This window comes from Schistocerca nitens, chromosome 8 (genome assembly GCF_023898315.1).
Source record: "Schistocerca nitens isolate TAMUIC-IGC-003100 chromosome 8, iqSchNite1.1, whole genome shotgun sequence".
NCBI classification, from domain to species: Eukaryota; Metazoa; Arthropoda; class Insecta; order Orthoptera; family Acrididae; genus Schistocerca; species Schistocerca nitens.
In genome coordinates, this window is record NC_064621.1 from 449,080,224 (window position 1) to 449,101,639 (window position 21,416).

Sequence of the window (21,416 nt, forward strand, 5' to 3'; positions counted from 1 at the left end):
ATGTTCGCTCTGTTTTAAGGGAACTTACCTTTTTACGTCTCATTGTTTATGTGTAATACAATGATAAAATTTTGCAGGTACATTCAGTGGTATACTTTGATATAACCTGTAATGTGCTATGAATATAGTTAGTAGTAAAAAAGAGATATATCGAAACTTAATGTCTCACTCGGTAGTTCTTCATCCATCTCAGTGTCTGTGACGTCTTGAACTAAATTTCGTACAATGATATAATTTTCCAGGTACAATCAGTGTTGTATGTCGATGCTGTCAATGAAATGTGTTTCAGTTAGCAGCAAAGAAGTACTAGTTAAAAGGTCCTGCGTGATACAAGCGTGGACAGCGAGGAAGCAGTAATCGATCAACTATTTTCCTTTCCTCATTTTTTAGGGCTGTCAGCGAGGAAAGGCTTCGGAAAGGTTTGAAATGATGTGTAACGTTTGTCCCAAGTCCCTAAGAGCTGTCAGTCTCAAATACTGGATGAATATATTACGGACATTTGTGAGCTTTTTTATACGCTACTTTTTCATCCGCACCCCTACCCCTTTGAGAGGCAGCTGGTTCTTACTTCCACATTACTTCTTTCCAGATTTAGTTCAAGTCGATCCAATTCGTTAAGAGGACGTATTGAACATTCACACCTACGTACATTTTTATAAGATGTAGAGATATTGCCAGAGAAGCAGAAAAATCTTAATTCTCTCACTAACAAATTTGGAAATATTTCTTTTTACTGTACCAAAAGGTTTAGGATTTATGCCCAAATATACGTAGTCCGTATCTTCTGTTATCTGTACATCTGCAAACCAAAGGGTATTATCATATTAATGTCAATAAATGGTATATTCGATACGGATTAATAATATTATTTTATTGACGAAACCTATACTGTAACAAGGACTATCAATATGGCATGTTATTGTTAATAGCTTTGACATTCAAGATACCTGTAGTCTTGGTCTTGTATGTCATTATTTCACGTACATATATCGATATTCATATTAAAATTGCATAGACTGTTGTTTTATTACGAAATTACGTAAAGTATTCTTCTGGTACACTCATGTTGCTATAGATGACATATAGGAAGCTTGCTGAAGCCTTTGGCGTCCTTGTTCTCTCAGTGCTGTTGAAATCCACGTGGTAGATGCCGAACTTTGGTCTGTAAAAGTAGAAGAAATGACAAAAATATCTACAGACTCACTATCAAAGTATTACAGGATTAGTTACAACACTGTATGTCAACACAGTAATAAAACAGTCTGTATCTGAATGAAGAATCATCCTGAAAGCTTAGTATAAACTGAAACAGGAAAAAAGTTTCTTATTCAGTGCTAGAAGACCCGATAAGAAGGGGGAGAAAATAGAATACTCAGCACAGGGAGCAGCTAAATGAAGATCGCACTTTGACTACACTGGTGACATTTCGCCTCAAGCACGTGACAACAGATATATGTTCATAAAAACAAATTAAGGGAGATAGGGGAGGTAACATTTCAAATTTACCTCCTTCACGAGTAACAAAACAAATTTTTTAATTACATTCGGTATATAACGTAACAGAGGCTTACCTGAAACCAGAATCCCACTCCAAGTTGTCGAGAAGGCTCCAAGTTGTATATCCAATTACATTGGCCCTATCCTCATTGATAGCTTTCAGTAATTCTGCCAAGTATTGCTGATAAGAGAAGATGTTCTTATGGACAAAAAATTATTCTGATTATTCGTAGAAATCATTCGTATCGTTCATAAGATACAGAACACAGGAAGCAAAACTCGTTAAAATATTGACACATTAGATTTATGGTTTTTTAAATACGTTGTAACAAGTTTAGGGGAATTTCGTATACAAGGATAGTCGTCATATTCCTGCTAAATTCTATTTATTTGATTCCCAGGAACTACTGACAATCTTTTCGACATAACCTGCGAGCTTTATTGCGATAATAAAGGCGCGAAGTGAGCAATGCGAAAACTGTCCGGCTTATACACTGAAGAGCCAAAGAAACTGGCACACCTTCCTAATATCGTGTAGGGCCCTCGCGAGCACACAGATGTGCCGCAACACGACTTGGCACGGACTCCACTAATGTCTGAGGCAGTGCTGGAGGTAATTGACACCATGAATACTGAAGTGCTGTCGATAAATTCGTAACAGTACGAGGAGGTGGAGATCTCTTCTGAAGAGGGGGTTACAAGGCATCTCAGATATGTTCAATAATGTTCATGTCTGGGGAGTATGGAGGTCGGCGGAAGTGCTTAAACTCATAAGAGTGTCCCTGGAGCCACTCTGTAGCAGTTCTGAAGGTGTGGGACATCGCATTGTCTAGGTGGAATTGCCCAACGCACAATGAACACGAATAGATTAAGATGATCAGGCAGGAATGTTACTTACGTGTCACCTGTCAGAGTCGTATCTAGGCTGCACTCGCCCCACACCATTACGGAGCTTCCACCAGCTTGAACAGTCCCTGGATGTCATGCAGGGTCCATGGATTTATGCGGTAGTGTCCATACCCGTACACGTCCATCCGCTCGATAGAATTTGAAACGAGACTCGTCCGACCAGGCAACATGTTCCAGTCATCAAAAGTCCAACGTCAGTGTTGACGGGCCCAGGCGAGGCGGTAAGCTTTGTGTCGAGCAGTCATCAAGAGGACACGAGTGGGGATTCGGCTCCGAATGTCCATATCGATGCTGTATCGCTGTATGGTTCTCACGCTGACGCTTGTTGGTGGCCCACAATTGAAATCTACGGGAATTTGGGGAAGGGCTACATTTCTGTCACGCCGAAAGATTCTCTTCAGTCGTCATTGGTCCCGTTCTTACAGGATGTTTTTCCAGCCGCGATGGTATTGGAGATCTGATGTTTTACCCGATTCCTAATATTCACGGTACACTCGTGAAATGGTCGTACGGGAAAATCCCCACTTCCTCGCTACCTGGGAGATGCTGTGTCCCATCGCTCGTGCGCCGATTATAACACCACATTCAAACTCACTGAACTCATGATACCCTGCCATTGTAGCAGCAGTGTCCGCCCCAGTAGCTGAGTGGTCAGCGTGTCGGATTGCCGACCTCTGGGCCCGGGTTCGATTCCCGGCTGGGTCGGAGATTTTCTCCGCTCAGGGACTGGGTGTTGTGTTGTGTTCATCATCATTTCATCCCCATCCGGCGTGCAGGTCGCCCAATGTGGCGCCGAATGTAATAAGACCTGCGATATGGCGGCCGGACCTGCCCCGCGAGGGGCCTCCCGGCCACTGACGCCAAACGCTCATCATCATCATCATCATTGTAGCAGCAGTAACCAATTTAACAACTGCGATGTACACATGTTGTCTTATATAAGTGTTGCCGTTTTCCGCCTATTCCCACATCTCTGTATTTGAATACTCATGCCTATACCAGTTTCTTTGGCGCTTCAGTGTATTTTGACAGAGTTGACTAACACTGATTACGACAGGAGATACGGTGACAGGACATGTAATAGGACATCAGGTAGTAACCTCCACAGTACTAGAGGGGATCGAAAGGGTCCTAATATGGACAGGAATGCTATACTGGAATAAATACAACTAATAATGAGGACGTTGAGTATGAGAACTACACTAAGCGAAGAGGAGAGGCTCCGGCAGACCACATCAAACTAGTGAGAAGACCAACGCTAGATAAATTTAAAGAAAATAAAAAATTAGAGCTGTAATTTGCAAGACAGATTACGATTTAACGTCAAGTTGATGGTGAGATAATTAGGGACGTAGCACATGCCTTCATTATGGAAGGATGGGAAGGGAATTTGTTCGTGTCGTTTCTGAAGTTTTTACTTTCAGCGACTTAGGAAAATCACGGAAAAACCTAACTATGCATGGTAGGACGGGAATTTAAAACTTTGAAATGGGGTAGTTCAGATACATCAGTGACACCCAGTTAACAATATTACGGAAACCTCATGGCACAACCACAAGGGAGTAATTAAAAAGTGTTAGTGTAGGTGAAACGATGAATGATATACATTTACTACATTTAACTACTGCGCCACTTTGCTCGCTAGTAACATGAAACGTTTTTGACGTTTCCTACTCATTGAATCATACCTACACCTTCAATTTTTATGTCATTCTTTTTGGATTATATTGTGTTCTCTCGTAAGACACTCGAAAACTGACAAGTTGTATGTGAATATTCCATACTTACTCCGTAACAACTGATACGTTCTTCATCTTCGAGTCCCCCAAAATCGGGATAGCCGTTCTCCGTGATGAAAATAGGGTAGTTCGGATATCTCGATGACACCAAGTTAACAATATTACGTAAACCCCATGGCACAACCTGAAGGGAGTAATTAAAAAGTGTTATAAAAATCAAACCTTGTGGTACTAAAAATTTGGAAACCGCAAGTATAGTTCAGAAACAAACTCCAAAGATTTTAGGAGGCCTCTTGACATGTGAAAGCGATGCGTCTGTTCATAAGTCGAATTCGGACATTTCGTACTTGCTTAATACGTGCAATGCTTTAACCGACATACGGTTAAAATTTGGCAGCGCTATTTCTTTACTGAAATTTGTTTCAATACATTTATGAGCCGGAAACCACTTTGTAAGAAGTACATACAAGTAAAAAAAACGCAGTTTGCTTGCCTTTTAACATTAAATATGAAACATGAATTTATCAAAGAATACTAGCAAGATATGAAATAATATAAAGATTCGATGTTTCCTCAACATAAGGCTGAATCTGATAAGAGGGATTAAAATTCCAGCAGAAAATAAGTTAACAAAAACACAGAAGAAGTTGGAATATGTGTAGCGGGAGTTTTAATTGGATGTCCATTGTTACGTACATCCTCCAGCGTCTCTAATAGCACGCTTTGTTAGACAACTAAATTACTTGTGCGTCTGCTGCCAGTAAACAGTTTTTCTACGCTACGCTCGCGGAACAATTAACGAATTTGTTACGGAACAGATACAGGTCGTAGTAGGTACGTGACGCCTAAGCGTATGATTATTAACATAGTGTAGAACTGGTCTGCCTGACTATTAACATAGTGTAGACATGGTAGATCGCTGTAGGTTCAAAAAAATAACAATAATTTTCGGGAGAGGGGGTGGGATGCAGAGGTGTCTTCTGACTGAACTGAAATGGCACACCTAGATTTCCTGTTTTGGGTCAATCATTTCATGTCAGAGTGGAAATTATTCACAACTTCCGCAGTTATTTGTTTTATATAAGCGAATCTCTTCCTCCAACTAGACGTTTTCTCTTTGTGTTTCCTTCTACTATTATGGAATTATTTCCTAATGTCGTAACACATATCCTTCATCCTTCTAGCTTACATATATATTTTTTGTACACTATTTATATTGCTTATATGCTGAAAATTCTTTATTCCTTGTTGCCTTCTAAGGCCTCTTGTTTTTAATGTACGTTCCATTTTCTGTTTTCCTCGATTTTTTAAAGTGCACGGTTCACTTCCATGCAGGGTCGCACTCTATACGCAAATCCTTTGCCAAATTTGGGAGTATGTTTGGCACTAATGCATTTCTTTTGGCGAGCACTGCTCTCTTCACTTCTGCTGTTCTGCTTACAGTTTGTCCTTATTTCTTGTTGTGTGGTCTGCTTACAGCATGCCCTTGTTTTGTGTACCTAATTTCTGACGTCCAGTTAGTCACTAACCACATATCTGCCGTTCCCCAAAGCTGTTTTCTTTCTTTGGTTTGCTCCTAATTCATAGACTGTACTACTACGCTGTTTGTTACATGCAACAGGTCATATTCCCCACATTCAAAAAATCTTATTAATGATATCCTCATCCTATATTTTCATCAGTATTTTTTTAAAATACATGTTCTATTTTCCTCAGTGCTTCACCGAGATTTTAGTTAATAGCAGAGAAGAAATTAAGAAATTATACCGGTGGTCATTACATTTGGAATACCGAAAAAGGTATCAAATAGTTAGATTTTACGTATTATGCGTTTACTGTATATTATAAGGGCAGTAAACTGAAAACGAGACAGTATGAAGAAAAGTACGTAGACTCTTTATTATTTCAGAGGTAAGCGCCGTAACTATGAATACATTTACCCCACTGTTAAACAAGTCGGTCAGTGCCTTCATGGAAAAATGTTTGCGGCTGCCTACGGAAGCATGGTCGTACGCAGTCGTGCACCTCTTCACCGAAGCAAACATACGGCGACGAATGTCTTCCATGACGTCTCCAAAAATATGGAACTTGCATCGGGTGAGATCGGGACTGTATAGAGGATGTTTAAGGACTTTCCAGCAAAACTCCTGCAGCGTACTGAAATTAACTGTGTTACCAGGTGGGCGGGCGTTTTATTAGAAGTTTGTTTCGACTACGGTGTAGAAGTTCCGCAGGGAAGCCGTAACATACTTCATTAAGTCCCAATCTCTCACACATGCGATTTCAGTATTTTTGGGGCAATGAAGAAAGACATTCATGGCCACTGATTTGCTTTGGACGGAGAAGTGGACACATGGGTAAGATCGTAGTTTCGTAGGCAACTGAAAACATTTTTGCACGAAGGTACTTACCGTCTTGTCTCACAGTTCACAGTGGTATAAATGCACTAACAGCTGTGGCGATTGCTTTTAAAATAATTAATAGATTTTTTTCTAATCTGTTTCGTTTTCATTTGACTATCCCTTAAAAGAGAAAATGGTCAAACTTTTAGGTGATTTGGGGGTGTAGAGTAGGGGAAATTTAATACGAAGTATTTGCACCTCTGGCAGTAACAGCTTCTCTAACGTAGCTGGGTATCGTGTCAACCAATGGTCTCATGACAGATGAATCTTTCCATGCTGCATCCACGACAAAAGTCGTCAATAGTAGTGGCTGGAAGTTGGTGGAGTGCCAGTGTTTGAACAACACATTAGCAGATAGAACATAACTCTGTCGAAGTTTTGCCGAGACTGCGACCATTGCCACAGTGAGATTTCGATAGAGCGCCAGCAAGGGTAAGGCTTTTTGTTTATTAAGTGATTGAGGGCATGGGCAGAAGCCAAAACTCTTTGTAGCCACGCTTCATAGCAGCCGTTGAAACGCTGTGTCTTGCAGATACCACGGAAAACTTCCAACATCCGCTCTCCTTGAAGACGTTCCTCCATGTAGCGATCGCTCCTTTGTAGTAGGGCTTTCTAGCAACTACGGGTATTGCCTCCCATCACGTTAACACGGCCTGCCCCATGTCAGTTGAAAGGTGAGCATGGGGGTTGCAATGGCGCAGAAGACCCTCTAAAGCTACACGTTTATGGCTGTGACGGAGGTCGAACGCTTGCATCCCTACACCGTCTCTCTCTGATGGGCTGCTGTGCCGAATGAACCGAAAAATACAGCTATCCAGAAACCGAGGGTAACAACTAATTAAATTCTTAGTTTGACCATAGGCAACACGTGGAATTACAAGTGCATCGATTATGATGGCACTTATCCTAGATCTACCTTCTTGTTCACGACGAGTCCCAGTCCTGTTGTACCACTTTCAGCTATAGTTGACATTATTAAATTTTCGTCCGATCAGTTGATAGCGAAACTCACCCTGAGCCATATTAAGCTGCTGCCAGGCCAAGTGAAGTTGATTATTCGCTGAACACCACTGTTGCGTTCCAATGATGGTGAGCCACCCACGACTGCAGACTTCACGAGACTTGTTGTGTATGAATTCAGTCCAAAGAAATCAGAAGAACCTGTAAATAATATATCAAGATATACGATTTACTCTTCAGAGACATGTTTATATATGAGCTAGAATTTGTTTTCTTGTAGAAATAGTAAGCAGCCAATCAGTTGCGAAATAGGTTTACTGAAACCTCTTTCCCATGATTTAAACGTTTATAAAAACGTATTCTTCATGAGAAAATATAGACAACTGGAAAAGCATCAGTATAAGAGTGAGTCCACAAAACAACCATTGTTGAGATACGACACATTTTCTGTAGCAGTTTATCATTGTCTAGGAACACTGACATCTCTAAACGCTAAAGTATGTGTTCGAAATGTTGTCCATGCGCCTGAATGCAACGTTAAACTCGTCTCTGAAATTAATTGCGGATCCTCACAGCCCGTCCTGAGGAAATCTGTAAATTCTGGAAGGCTGCTGCAGTCCACCAGCGTAATTCCTCAGAGACCTGACCTCGGTAGCGTAGACCAGGCTTCCGACATGACCTCGTACGCAGAAATCCATGAGACTTAAATCCGGTAACCTTGGAGGCCATGGCAAAGCCCTCCTCTAGCTACCCATTTGACCATAAGTCCTAGTTAGAAGCCAGCGCACTCGCAAATGAAAACACATGTTCAGGCGCTGGTTCAGTCGGATAACATCATGCACATCTGGAGGAAGAGCCCTCAAAATCAGCATGTACTGCTGTCCAGTTAGTCTCTCTGGTAGGAAGTGTGGCCCAGTTATGCAGTCTCCGAGCACATCGGCCCAGAAGTTCAACGAATAACACTATTAATGTCGTGATACGTGCATTGCAATAGGATTGACGTCGGCCAAAATGTTACAGCTACGGAAGTTATAAATACCGTCACAGGTAAATCCAGCCTCATCAGTGTACAGAATACTGTTTGTATTGTGTTGTATTTTATGTTAACCAGGGGCCTAGAAACGACGGAGAGGCTCCGTCCCCGCCGCAGCCACAGAGATCGACAACCCCACGACGACTATCACAGTCCACTTCATCCCTCCGCCGCTCCACACCGAACCAATCTTTCAGGGTTATTGTGTGGTTCGGCCCCCGGTAGATCCCCCCCCCCCCAAGGGAATGTCTCACACCAGACAAGTGTATCCCATATGTTTGAGTGGTAGAGTAATGGTGGTGTACCCGTACGTGAAGAAGTTGTTTGCGCAGCAATCGCCGATATAGTGTAGCTGAGGCATAATAAGAGGAACCAGTCCGCATTCGCCGAGGCAAATCGCCTAAAAACCATCCATAGACTGGCCGGCTCACCAGACCTTGACACAAGTCCGCCGGGCGGATTCGTGCCAGGGACCAGGCGCTCCTTCCCAGTCCGGAAAGCAGTGCGTTAGACCGCACAGCAAACCGGGCAGTCAGAATACTACTTACAAACAGGGAATACAGTATACATTGTTATTGCACACATTGGCAGAAATTTCTCTAGGACGGAAGTCTGCATTGTTGGGTGCTTGCACTCGCTGGAGATGATATAGACAGAGTACTTGCCGACGTAAAATCCGATCCGCCTCACACTGCTATGACTCAGGACACGCTCTTGGCTACCAAAACTCCTTGTTGAAGTACTCAGACCTTTGTGTACAATGCGTAAGACACTTTCCTCACCATCGGGTGTTATTTGTCTGGGTCGACTTTCTTGTACGTTGTGAGGCAAACTCCCCGTTTCTCTAACGCGCTGATGTAAACGGCTAAACGTACGGCTGTGGGGCTGCCTGCAGAGAGGAAAATCTTCTTCATACACTCGTGCAGCTTCAAGGACGTTGGCATTCGCCTTACCATACATGATGTGCATGTCAGCCTACTCTTCATTGGTGTAATCTCTGTCCATGGTGCCTTCAAATTTGTAATTGATTGTGAGGCCGGTAAGGAACAGTGCACGGAGGGTGAAAGGGAAGTGTATTTACGCATGCGTAAAGGAACAGGTAGCCGATACCAAACCTTGAGATAACAACGAAAATACCGCGATATCCAGAGGCGTTTACAGTTGGTTCCCAAGTCTAATTAATGCGATAGTCCGGCAACGATTGATTTGCGGAGCCATGTTTATTGGAGCTTTTTAGCTATGTTTGGTCTGTACTTCCCATGTGTGAATTATTGACCATTACTTCTCATCACTCGGTACATATTACTGATGCTTTTCGGCTGTTTTTGTATTTTAATGTACCTGTGTCGCAACATGAAATCCAGCTGTCTGTATTTCCTTCTGAACAGCCCGTTTTTATAAACGTAGAAACCATGGTCAAGGGATTTTAATAAACCTTCGAATTTGCAACTGATTGGCTGTTTGCTATTTCGAAAACAAGATTTCATTCTAAGTTACTGCTCCATCCATGTACAAAATGTGAGCTAATCTTCATTTAAAATATGTACCAATCTCTAGAGGTATCTGTATGACTCAAATACTTGCACTCCAGATAGAATATCACACACGTTGTGAATACAATGTCCCGAATGACTCTGTTCTATACTCTCGGCACGTCAGGTGCCTTGTACGAGCAGGAGTTCGCAAATTGATAATTCTGAAGTAAGAAGCCAACGGATGGAATTGCATATGAGGCAGTATGAGGAGTTGAATGAGCAGAATATTTCTGGGACAAGTATGTAAACTGCTATCCTCTAATTTGTCGTTCTTTATGTGCCCATAGAGCAAATTCAAAGCTTCTGAGCAGTCTCTTCCTAAACTTTGCTTGGCTAATTTTCATGGCGCAGGTGTTTACAACATGTGTGATAAATTCACTGCATCTCGTACAACTTGAATATCTTATCACTGACACACGTGTCAGTAACATCGATAGTATATCAATGGGATGGTGTCTGTGAGATTGTATTGTACAACTAAACTTAGAAAGAATACCAGGAAGGATATAACATGACACAATGTAACTTGCATTCCCAATACAAGAATCTTGAGGCTGTTTTATGACTGATTGTTTGACACAGTCTTTGTGCCACAATAAACACATCATGGTTTATGTTGTATAAATGTATTGACAAAGTATATGCCACAGACAATGTATTACAAAAGAGTAAGTTGTGATTTAAGCACAGAAGAAATGCAATAGAAATGAAGAAAGAAATTTGTAAATGTTTAATAAATGCAGTTCATTGCTGTGGATAGAATTGGTCGGCGAACAAAGCGCTCACCAACGCTTTCAACATGAAGTTTACCATACCGAAGAATTAGAAGAGCTAGTTTTGGATATGTTGTACAAGCTTACCATGACCGTCCATAAGGTCATTTCATATTTTGGCGTTTTGTGGAACACACCAGGATTATGGAGAATGTAGTATCATATAACAACACCAGCCTACTGGCGTACCATAGTAGACAAGGGAATTGCAAATTTTCGTTCAGTGATGATAGGGTCATGTGTGAATGTGGGATCCAGTAGACCCAATGAAGAACTCCCACTGAGCCATGCCTCTGGCTCTGTACCATGAGCACCCTCTGCCGCAGCAATACAGGAGGGCTGGAGGCAGCCACATATCCTTCTTTGGCTCAACCACTTTGCTATGGGTCACTGCGCAGAAGCAGCACTGTCACAGCTCCAACTCCATTTGCTTGTGCTTACTTCAAGGAGCCTCATCATTGTTGACATTGTGATAGCTCGAATCTGTTTCTTGCTGCATAATTTGTGATCACTCTTCATTCGCTTGGAGAAATACTAGGTAAGTATATCTTCTGTTTGTTGTGTTAACTTGTTCACTAATAGTTTCTGCTACTGTCATGCTGCCCTTCGACGGCACTCTGTAACCCACCTCTCCTTACCATTGTGTACAAAGTCGTTCACAACTCTCATGACTCGTGTGATCCACAAAAGGCCAACAACATCCTGGGAAACAAAACTTTGTAGTATTTGGCACTCATATTTCCGAAAGCTTAATGAACCATCTACGAAGGAGACTTTAACAAATGCTCTGAGAAAAATGAAGCTCTCTAGTAGGAGCGATAGAGATAGTTACATACATTCCAAACGTTAAGGAAGACCTGAATAGTTAATATTATGCAAATCTAATATTTGCGCTAGTATTGCATGGGACAGGGAAAGAGTTGTACAGAATTGAAATCATCAAGAACAACATGAATCAGAAAGTGACAAAGACTGATTGTAACAGGTGTTTAGGTAATACACACAAACTAAGGAAACAGTCATATAATCTTATAACAGGGACATCAGAGTTATGAGTCAACAGTCCAGATAATAAATTTGTGCCAAATGGGATAGATTGGAGCAATTAAATACAACAAATTTTATATTCATTAATATCTGTATTAATTAAACTGCTGAGAAAATCGTACATCCTCATAAGAGTTATTTATTCAACAAACATTCTTCCACTTTTTCTGTAGTGTACGAGAAAAGAGATCATTTTAATGGTCCCACAGAGGAGTCTGTGAGTGCCCAATAAATATAGCTTTGAAAATATAAAAACACCAATGGCCCAATCTCAACAGAAAATGAATAGCAGCATTTGTAATTGAAGTATGATACATCAGCGAAAGCAGTTGCATGAAGGTGTAGAGACTAAATAAAGAGGTGGAAGCTGCATAGGAGCAGAAACAAACATGCAAATAGAAACATATAAGAAGTGATAAGATTTCTACACCATCTGGTGCTGGTGTACTAACCATTGATCATCTGCTTCTCCTCCTCAGTAAAGCTGGGCAGGCGTGACCTGGGTCTACCCTCGGCTCTGCTGTTGTTGTCCACACGTTCCCGCACCACGGTCGGGTAGTCGCCGTCGACGTGGATAGGGTTCGCGAACAGGCCCAGCTGTAAGGTGTTCATAATGCAGCAACTGCTTGAAGCGAAGCCATAGAAAACAAAGAAAAAGTCAAAGTGTGCCACGCAAACAAGGTGTGTAGGCCACAAGCACACACAAAAACTAATCCTTATAACGAAAGGACAGCTAATGTTGTTGGCCAAATATGAAATCGATAGAAACACTCTCAAAGATGTGATTCTCACTCTTCCCTGAACAGCGCTAAGTCGCATAGAGCATGCGCATCAATGACAAAGAACACCTATTTCGACATGCTGGCGAACTATGTAGTTCCAGTTATGCCTCCCGATGTCATTTTCCAGTAGGAGGTTCCACCCTCTCCCCCACCCCCCACCCATGATTATGGGGTTGTTACCACATTTCCATATGGGGCGTTTCCCAATCTGACTCTGCTGGATTATAATGCATTAATGCATGAGGGTTTATCAAGGACTCTGGATACAGAACTGGGGTTATGCTACATTTCAGACAATGGCTCTACGTATTAGCAGAGAACATGACACCTGTCATGATTATGAACATGTGACGAGAGTGGAGTACTTCTCCGATGTCTGTCAAACAACAAACGCTGCCCACTTTAAATATACAAAACCCTTTATTATTTTGTACGAGTTAGTAACATGTGGATATGAAATTTTGTTTACTATTTGTATTTGCACAATCAAATTTACCCCTAGGGGTGTCTCCAAAATCTCTGTTGAACTGTTTTATATTTTTAGCTTTGTCCACAACTGATCTTTAGTTTTATTATGCCTATGTGGACCCAAAATAGTCTTCAATCATTGTTTAAATGATTTGCATTTAGATTTGTCTGTATACAAGGTGATTCACAGTTCCTATTACAGGCTTACAGGGGCTGTAATGGGGCTTTGTGGATAAAGCCTTGATGATTAACCCGGTACTGTCTGAAAAATAAGTTTGAAGATCGCATCACTTTCAAATTTTTCATTTCACCATACACACATAACGGACGTAATGAGGCCTGAACAGTGCTCGTCTATAGGCGCACATGACGAGGGCAATGTTTCGTCGTCAGTTTGTCTCCTACATAACGTAGGATACCCTCTTCACACTCGAGAGTTGGAGCGCCTGTGGAGAACCAGAGTACACTCTTCTATCTGTGAGATCGCCAGTTTCTCGCAGCCGCCGCTGAAGTGGGACGAAAATAGTATGTGATGTCTAGGTACCGGATTTTAATGACGTAAAAACAGCGAAATATGCAGGAATTTACGACCAAAAACTTAGATAAATTTGACCTTAAGAAATAATTCCTTTCATAAACTAATTTTCTTGTTTATTTGCTTATACACCTTCGACATAAAATTCACTTTCGAACCAAATGCTGAGTACAGTACTTATATTTTGCAGAGTTTGAAGCTAACTAGCAGTTATTTTTGAAATGTTTGCTTGTGTGTGAAAAAAGAAACAATATACAATGAAAACAATGACACCTGTTCAAACAACTAAACTACATTTTTACCACAGCACACCACTTGTTTAAAGTGTTCTATGTTATTCAACATGTAATGTCAATCTTCAGTTTCTACAGAGCCACACTGGATCTCAAGATGAATTTCTTAGATTTTCGCTTCTCGTAGGAGAGCTTCTGTAAAGTTTGGAAGGTAGGAGACGAGGTACTGGCAGAAGTAAAGCTGTGAGGACGGGGCATGAGTGGCGCTTGGGTTGCTCAGATTGTAGAACACTTGCCCGCGAAAGGCAACGGTCCCGAGTTCCAGTCTCGGTCCGGCACACAGCTTTAATCTGCCAAGAAGTTTAATATCAGCACACACTCCACTGCAGAGTGAAACTCTCATTCTGGAATATTTACCCATGTAATGACGACAGGAACTATGAGGATTGGGGAACAACTTCTCCGGTGATCACGATGTTTTCTTTCAAATTTCATATCATCTTGTTACCGCCTCTTGCATGAACTCTCTTTGCTTAATCACTGACTAAAGAGACGGATACAACAACTGAATATTCATTGATTTTTGACATCTACAACGCCCTGACCTTATCTTTTGTTTTTACCTTGTATTAAGGTGTCTCTAAAAATGCTATGAGTCATCAGCACCTATAGTCATTTCTGGTGATGTGTTGATTTATCACTATATCGGTTCTTCTTGCTACACGGAAAATGGCCCTTAGCTGTTGCATCCCTGAAAACTATCGAAAAGCTCGTTTTGGTACACAGAGTTAGTCTAGTTAACGTCACAATGGCAGTCAGAGTTGAAGGGGGCACTTTACTGGTAGTAAACAACATAGCCACTACTTTGCGCCTCGGAAGTTCGCATCCTACTCTTTTTAAGAAATGAGTTGGCTAATGTAATAACTTCTTACGACAGGGTAGAGTCACAGAGAGATATCAGCTGTCGCTTTGCTGTGAGACACTGCTGTACACGTGTCATAGGGAAACCTGGTTCGTAATTTGAACAGGGCTCATGTGGTTATTAGTACTAGTTTCTGTCAAAAAAAACGTGCTTCTACTGGAAATAACATTCCAGGAGCTAAATTACGTATAATTTCTTTTTCGCACGGAATTACTAATGATAGACACAAAAATGTGATTTAATTTCTCGGCAAAAGTTGTTTTGTGATTGATAACGTCGTGTTTCTCTCTGAAGACACAGAGCATGATTTTACAAATTGTTACTCGCCTTCCGTTAATGAATAGCAACAATCTCACATTTCGTTGGCATAACTATGAACCTAACAGCATTAATTACTTCGAGAAAATGAGTGAGGAATACATACTACACAATCTCCTGAAAAATATCACCTTTCCGTCATACTTACTACACAGCGTCCCAAGAAATATCATCTTTCAGTCATAATCCCACGTACAGAGAAATAAAACCTCAAAACGAATTTTCCATCTGCCAAAGTTTATTGAACATCTACTTAAATTTGGTAATATCTCATACCATTGTAAATGTCAGATTATGCAGTATCACCCATTCCTGTTAAACGGATAATCGTGTTGACAAGACAGTGATTGAGATCAAACATTTTATGGTGCGGTTCTCCTACCTGGAACTGAATCACACGATCCTGAGCCTCCAGGGATTCCTCCAGGTCATCGTATTGTTCGAACCAGTCACAGTTTAGTGTGATACCGACTTTACCTGGAAAAAAGTCGATAATTACCAATAAAGGCCAATGCACTACATTTAATGGTTTTTTCTGTCAGAAAAAGGGAAAACAATGGTCGTATGAATGCATCGAGAGTAGACTAGCTTCACAGTACTTCAGTGTTAAACTTTATCGGAAACGGACTGGCATCCTATTACATAATTAAATTAATATCACAGAGTTTTTAGCATACTTGGAAGATGGGCGACAGCTTCGCATCTTAAACATCAGTGGCATAATTAGGGTTATTAGCCCTGCCCGTAATGTTTTGCGTTGAGCGTCGGCAACCGTTGTGTGCTCGTAGCTAATGAGAAATGGGTGGAAGGTGGCCATATCAGCCGTGGCTAATAATAAGCAGAGGCCTGACACAGGCATGAGTCTGTGTACACTGGATGTTTGCCGGTAGAGCTAACCATCAACCACTTGGGGTAATGTTAGTATCACTTAGCAACCAGGGACTCTCACTACAATCACAGAATTACAAGTAGAGTTAGAAGACTGATGCCGAGGTGGTCACGCTTATAGCACTGTCCTGACGCGGTCTGCTTTGGACGGCGACCTGGAGGTTCTTCATTGGCGGCGATGTTCAAAGAGCCTCTCGCGGCGCCCGCAGAAACCTTCGAGGCACCCGCTCTGGCAGTATCGATAACCCACGATACTGCGTAATGAAACAGTGTAGCGTGGAAAAACATGAAAGCTTTCAACAAATTTCGTCTTTCTTCGTTTTGGTATCAAATGCGACCAGATATTTTACTGCATACGACCTTCTGCCAGTGTCTTTTCCGTCAAAGTAGAAGGGCCAGTAAAATGAAAAGGAGAAAAATGGAAAAAAGTAAGTATACTATTATTTGAGAAGTAATAGCCATGATTCTTAATACATTTTTCCTGCAGAGACACAAAATATTCAGTGCCTTCATGGAAAAATGTTTGCAGTTGCCTATAAGAATCATGACTGTGGCCAGGTGCGCTCCTCTATTTTCGAATCAGATCGAAAAATAAGTGGAAATCGTTTGGAGAGATATCGAAACTTCATGGAGGATGTTTAAAGGCCTCCCAGCGGAACTTCTGAAGCGTAATCGAAACAAACTGCCAGAAAAATGTCCGCCACACTCAGATAAACGTGCTTCGACTACGTTGACCATAACTTTGATGACGATTATGTATATAACACATTTTTATGAGGATAATGCAGTGTCGAGGCAAGCCATCATCGATGGTCAGCTGTCAGACTACATACGAATGTGTTTTACTGTTAATGGAAGCAAAAGTACTGCTGTGATAATTCGATAGTTTTCTGCCACAGTGAAACATGTAACGTCAGGAAAGCTTACTGTTTTATAAGTGTACTGCGTAATCATTATGCTGCTTGAAGATAACATTGCATTACACCAGCAGTCATTTGTAAGGAAGTATATACTACGATGAATCCAAGAAATGAGTATACCAGCTGTTTCAGCTCCCAGTTTTTCTCTGTCTTCTTCTGTTTCCTTCTGTAATTGCTCAAGCATTTTCTGTGACCATAAAACAGTTACACAATTGTAGTTATACAACGAATAAAACGATGAAAGAATGCCGAGAACAACGCAGTACAAGTTCTATGTAATAATTTGGCTATGGACAGAAAAAGTAAACAAATAATACCTTTGTATGTCAATCTTTGTAGAAGATGATGGTTGGGATATCGGCTGGTCAGTTGTAAGTAAACGGCAATACACATTTAGTCATAAATTTGAACTCTTTAGTAATCTACCAGTTTCGAGGTTACATTACTTCTCCATGAGACCATGTGACAAAAGTAGATCGGGTACAATCCAATTGGATGTGGTCGCTGTAGGATCAAAAATAAGATAACCGGTGTCCGCAGATACCTGATACAAACGACGTGATTGGTTCGAACATTTACGGCTGAAGGTGTACTGATGTGATAGATACAATATCCGAAGATACGGTTTGTTATTCAGGAATTACAGGATGACTCACAATTGACGCAAGAGCTTTGTCTGAAGCTTCCGGGGAACCAATTCAGGGGAGGAAACCCTTGGCAGCTGATGATGTTGTGGCCTTTCCTAGGACTCTGACACGTGGCGTATCGCTTTCGCAACATACGGCACTTCACAGTGGTGTGTCTGTAGCTTTTGTTTACAGACCAAATACACAAACTCAAACTGAAACATTACACTGATGTAATAAAAGTAACGGGATCCTCTTAATGTTTTGCCCGAGATAGTGCAGCAACTCAACTTGGCATGAACTGAACAAGTGGTTGGAAGTCCCCTTCAGAAATATTTAGCCATGCTGCCTCTACAGCCGTGTATGATTCCGGAAGTGTTTTCGGAGCAGGATTTTGTGCGCAAAGTGACGTTTCGAATGTATCCCATAAGTGTTCAGTGACACTCGGGCAGTACGGGTGACCAAATCATTTACTCGATGTGTCCAGAATGTTCTTCAATCAAATCGCGGACTATTGTGGCCGGCGACACGGCGCATTGACATACATAAAAACGCACCAGGAATAGCGGCAAATGGTCTCGAAGTAGCCGAAGATCAATATTTCCCGTCAAAGATCGGTTCATTTGGAACATTGGACCCAGTATTTCCCTTGTAAGCACAGACCACACTATTATGCAGCCACCACCAACTGGCACAGTGCCTTGTTGACAACTTAGGTCAATGGCCTCGTGGGATCTGCGCTACACCCGAATCCAACTCTCAACAGCTGAAATCGGGACTCATCTGACCAGGACAAGGTTTTCCAGTCGTCTAGCGACCAACCGATACGGACACGAGAGCAGGCGAGATAATGCAGACGATGTCGTGCTGTTAGCAAAGGCACTCGAGTTATTCGCCTTCTGGCATAGCCCATTAACGCCTGATTCTGTAGCACCACCCTAATGGATACGTTCGCCTTACGTTCAACGTTGATTTCTGCGGTTATTCCACGCAGGCTTGCTTGTCTGTTAGCACTGACAATACCACGCTGCTCTCTGTCGTGAAGGCCGTCGGCCATTGCGTTGTCTGGAGTGAGAGGAAACTGCCTGAATTTTGGTCTTCTCGGCACGTTCTTGACACGACTACGAATATTGAGTTTCCTAACGACTTTCAAAATGGAATGTCCTACGCGTCTACTTCCAACTACCATTCTAGTTTTCAGTGTCCATTAGCGACCGTATTGCGGCCATATTCACATCAGATGTCTCCATACCAAGACTTTTGTCACTTCATCGTACAAATAACAGTATCGCACCCTCTGATAAATTCAAGTAATGTTGCTCGTCGTAAGTACTACAACTGGCAATTGTAGTGTGTGCATGATGGAGAACTTTATCCTCAAATGTGCCATTCCTTCTAATGAAGCATTTCTGCCCTTGTTGGGCTAAGTGAACTTGCAGAACATTAGAAGGTGGAGTTCTGAACACAATTGTTAGTTGCAGCACGAGCGTATGCATAATGTCAGAGCAGGGATGTGGATCAGAGTGAATGCTACAAGGATAATGGGGACGGAGTTTTTCATCAGTCCATAATTTCTGATAACTATGTGAATAATATATTACAGCACACTGACTGGTCAATAGTTTCCGAACACATATTAATGAATGGTAATGTAGGATGTGTGAACCCTTCGCCTTTATGACAGTCTCAACTCTGTTTAGAACACATAATTTGAGGTGCCAGAATGTCTGGCAGTCAATTCTTCATCAACAGCGGAATTCTGAGAAGGTAGTGATGCGTCTTGAGCGAGTTCGACGTTCTAACTCATCCCAAAGGTGTTCTGTTGGGTTCAGATCTGGATCCTGGCAGGTTAGTTCATTTCAGGAATTTCTTGAAAGAATACATCGTCACTTGAATGTATATTTCTGACGTACGTGCTAGATTTGGGCTTTTACTCCATTATAGAATAAAATGCTAAAGGCAGGAAAATGCAAATATATAAAAATCTTTTAAAAAATCGAAATATCGGATGCAAGTTAGTATAATATTACAAGGTATACACTTTCATCTTAGACCAGTGACGTGTTTTGATGTGTACTTTGCAGGAAGATATATAGACTCGATAACGGGGTGAAATAAAATGGCATCCTGCACAGTACACAGAAAAATACGAAAGTGGGATGAGATGTAAGGGCATATATTGTAATTTCATATCAGCCTGCCCCCGAAGGAATCTTCGTTAGTTGTGTCGGTGGTGCGAGGCACGTTGGTCTCATGCTGGTTAGGAGACTGCAGCTGGGTGCTATAGAGTGACGCCACAGGGCAGAGAATGATGGGAAACGAGCGACTTTGTGTGATTACACACGCTGTACCCTGTTGCTAACCGCTGGTTGAGACTGGGTTTGGTGAGGACCTTACCAGCCATAACGTCTAGCGGTGGCAGTGAAGTACAGAGGAGGTATTTTTCGTGGTTAGTGTGGAGCTCCCTTATTACGCTTAAGAAGACACTAACTGCAGAGTCACACGAACACCTTTTATTGAATTGTGTACTGCGTACACTAGAGGAGCGGCTCGTAGACGATGAGTGTTTCTATCAGGTTCAGAATGCTCCCTGCCATAAAGTGGCTTCTTTAGAACAACAGTTTGTGGACTGTTCTGACCAGAATCCCCACCTCAACCCAATAAAACACCTACGGGATGCGTTAAACGTCGACCTCTCCCCGGACACCAGCGTCCAGCATCATTACCTTCTCTGATTTCGGCTTCTGAGAAACAATGGGCTGCCAGAGATTCATACATCTAATTGGATGCGTCCCAGGCAGAGTTTAAACCATCATAATGGCGAAGGGAGGACACAGCCCACATTAATGTCCATTAGTATGTGTCTGAATACTTTTGATTAGATAGTGCAGTTGGTTATTTAAGCAACGGTAACTGTCGTCTCCATCTTGTCCCAAAGTAAATGACGTTAAAACTTGCTTACTGTGAATGGAATTTTGACACCTGGGTTTGAGAAGAGGTGATGTCTTTTCGGGAACAGTTGAGAAAGGAAGTACAAACTCACCGTTCTGCGTGGAGCGATACTGCTCGTCGTAGAGGCGATAGACCATGGCGTGCGCCCTGATGACGGTGTGCGCCGCCAGGTAGTCGCCGATGCCCGGAGCTTTCTGCGACGGAGCTTGACCGCCTGTGGTAGCGTAGCCTTTCAGTAACTCGTAAGGCTCGTTGAATGTCAGCCACATCTTGTTCATCTTATACCCTCCTTTCAAGACAGTGTCCATTCGGTTCGACTGCTATTCAAAGTCCTTTGCTGTCTCTGACAGAATTACAATGTCATCGGTGAACCTCAAAGTTTTTGTTTCTTCTCCATGGATTTTAATACCTACTCCGAATTTTTCTTTTGTTTCCTTTACTGCTTGCTCAATATACAGATTGAATAACATCGGGGAGAGGTTACAACCCTGTCTCACTCCCTTCCCAACCACTAGTCCCCTTTCATGTCCCTCGACTCTTATAACTGCCATCTGGTTTCTGTACAAATTGTAAATAGCCTTTCGTTCCCTGTATTTTACCCCTGCCACCTTCAGAATTTGTAAGAGAGTATTTCAGTCAACACAGTCAAAAGCTTTCTCTAAGTCTACAAATGCTGGAAGCGTAGGTTTGCCTTTCCTTAATCTATTTTCTAAAATAAGTCGTAGGGTCAGTATTGCTTCACGTGTTCCAGTATTTCTACGGAATCCAAACTGATCTTCCCCGCGGTCGGCTTCTACCAGTTTTTCCGTTAGTTTGTAAAGAATTCGTTTTAGTATTTTGTAGCCGCGACTTATCAAACTGATAGTTAGGTAATTTT

At 41.9% G+C, this 21,416-nt stretch overlaps 1 protein-coding gene across 1 annotated transcript; it reads right to left on the reverse strand.

Moving 5' to 3' along the window:
* Positions 1–1,035: 1,035 nt before the first annotated feature.
* On the reverse strand, positions 1,036–20,808 carry LOC126199607 (lactase/phlorizin hydrolase-like). Its single transcript, XM_049936535.1, has 6 exons — positions 20,631–20,808; positions 15,536–15,630; positions 12,348–12,492; positions 7,560–7,708; positions 1,572–1,678; positions 1,036–1,162 (listed from the first exon to the last, which is right to left on the reverse strand). Exons 1-6 carry the CDS (start codon positions 20,806–20,808, stop codon positions 1,036–1,038), a joined length of 801 nt encoding a protein of 266 aa, XP_049792492.1.
* Positions 20,809–21,416: the final 608 nt, after the last annotated feature.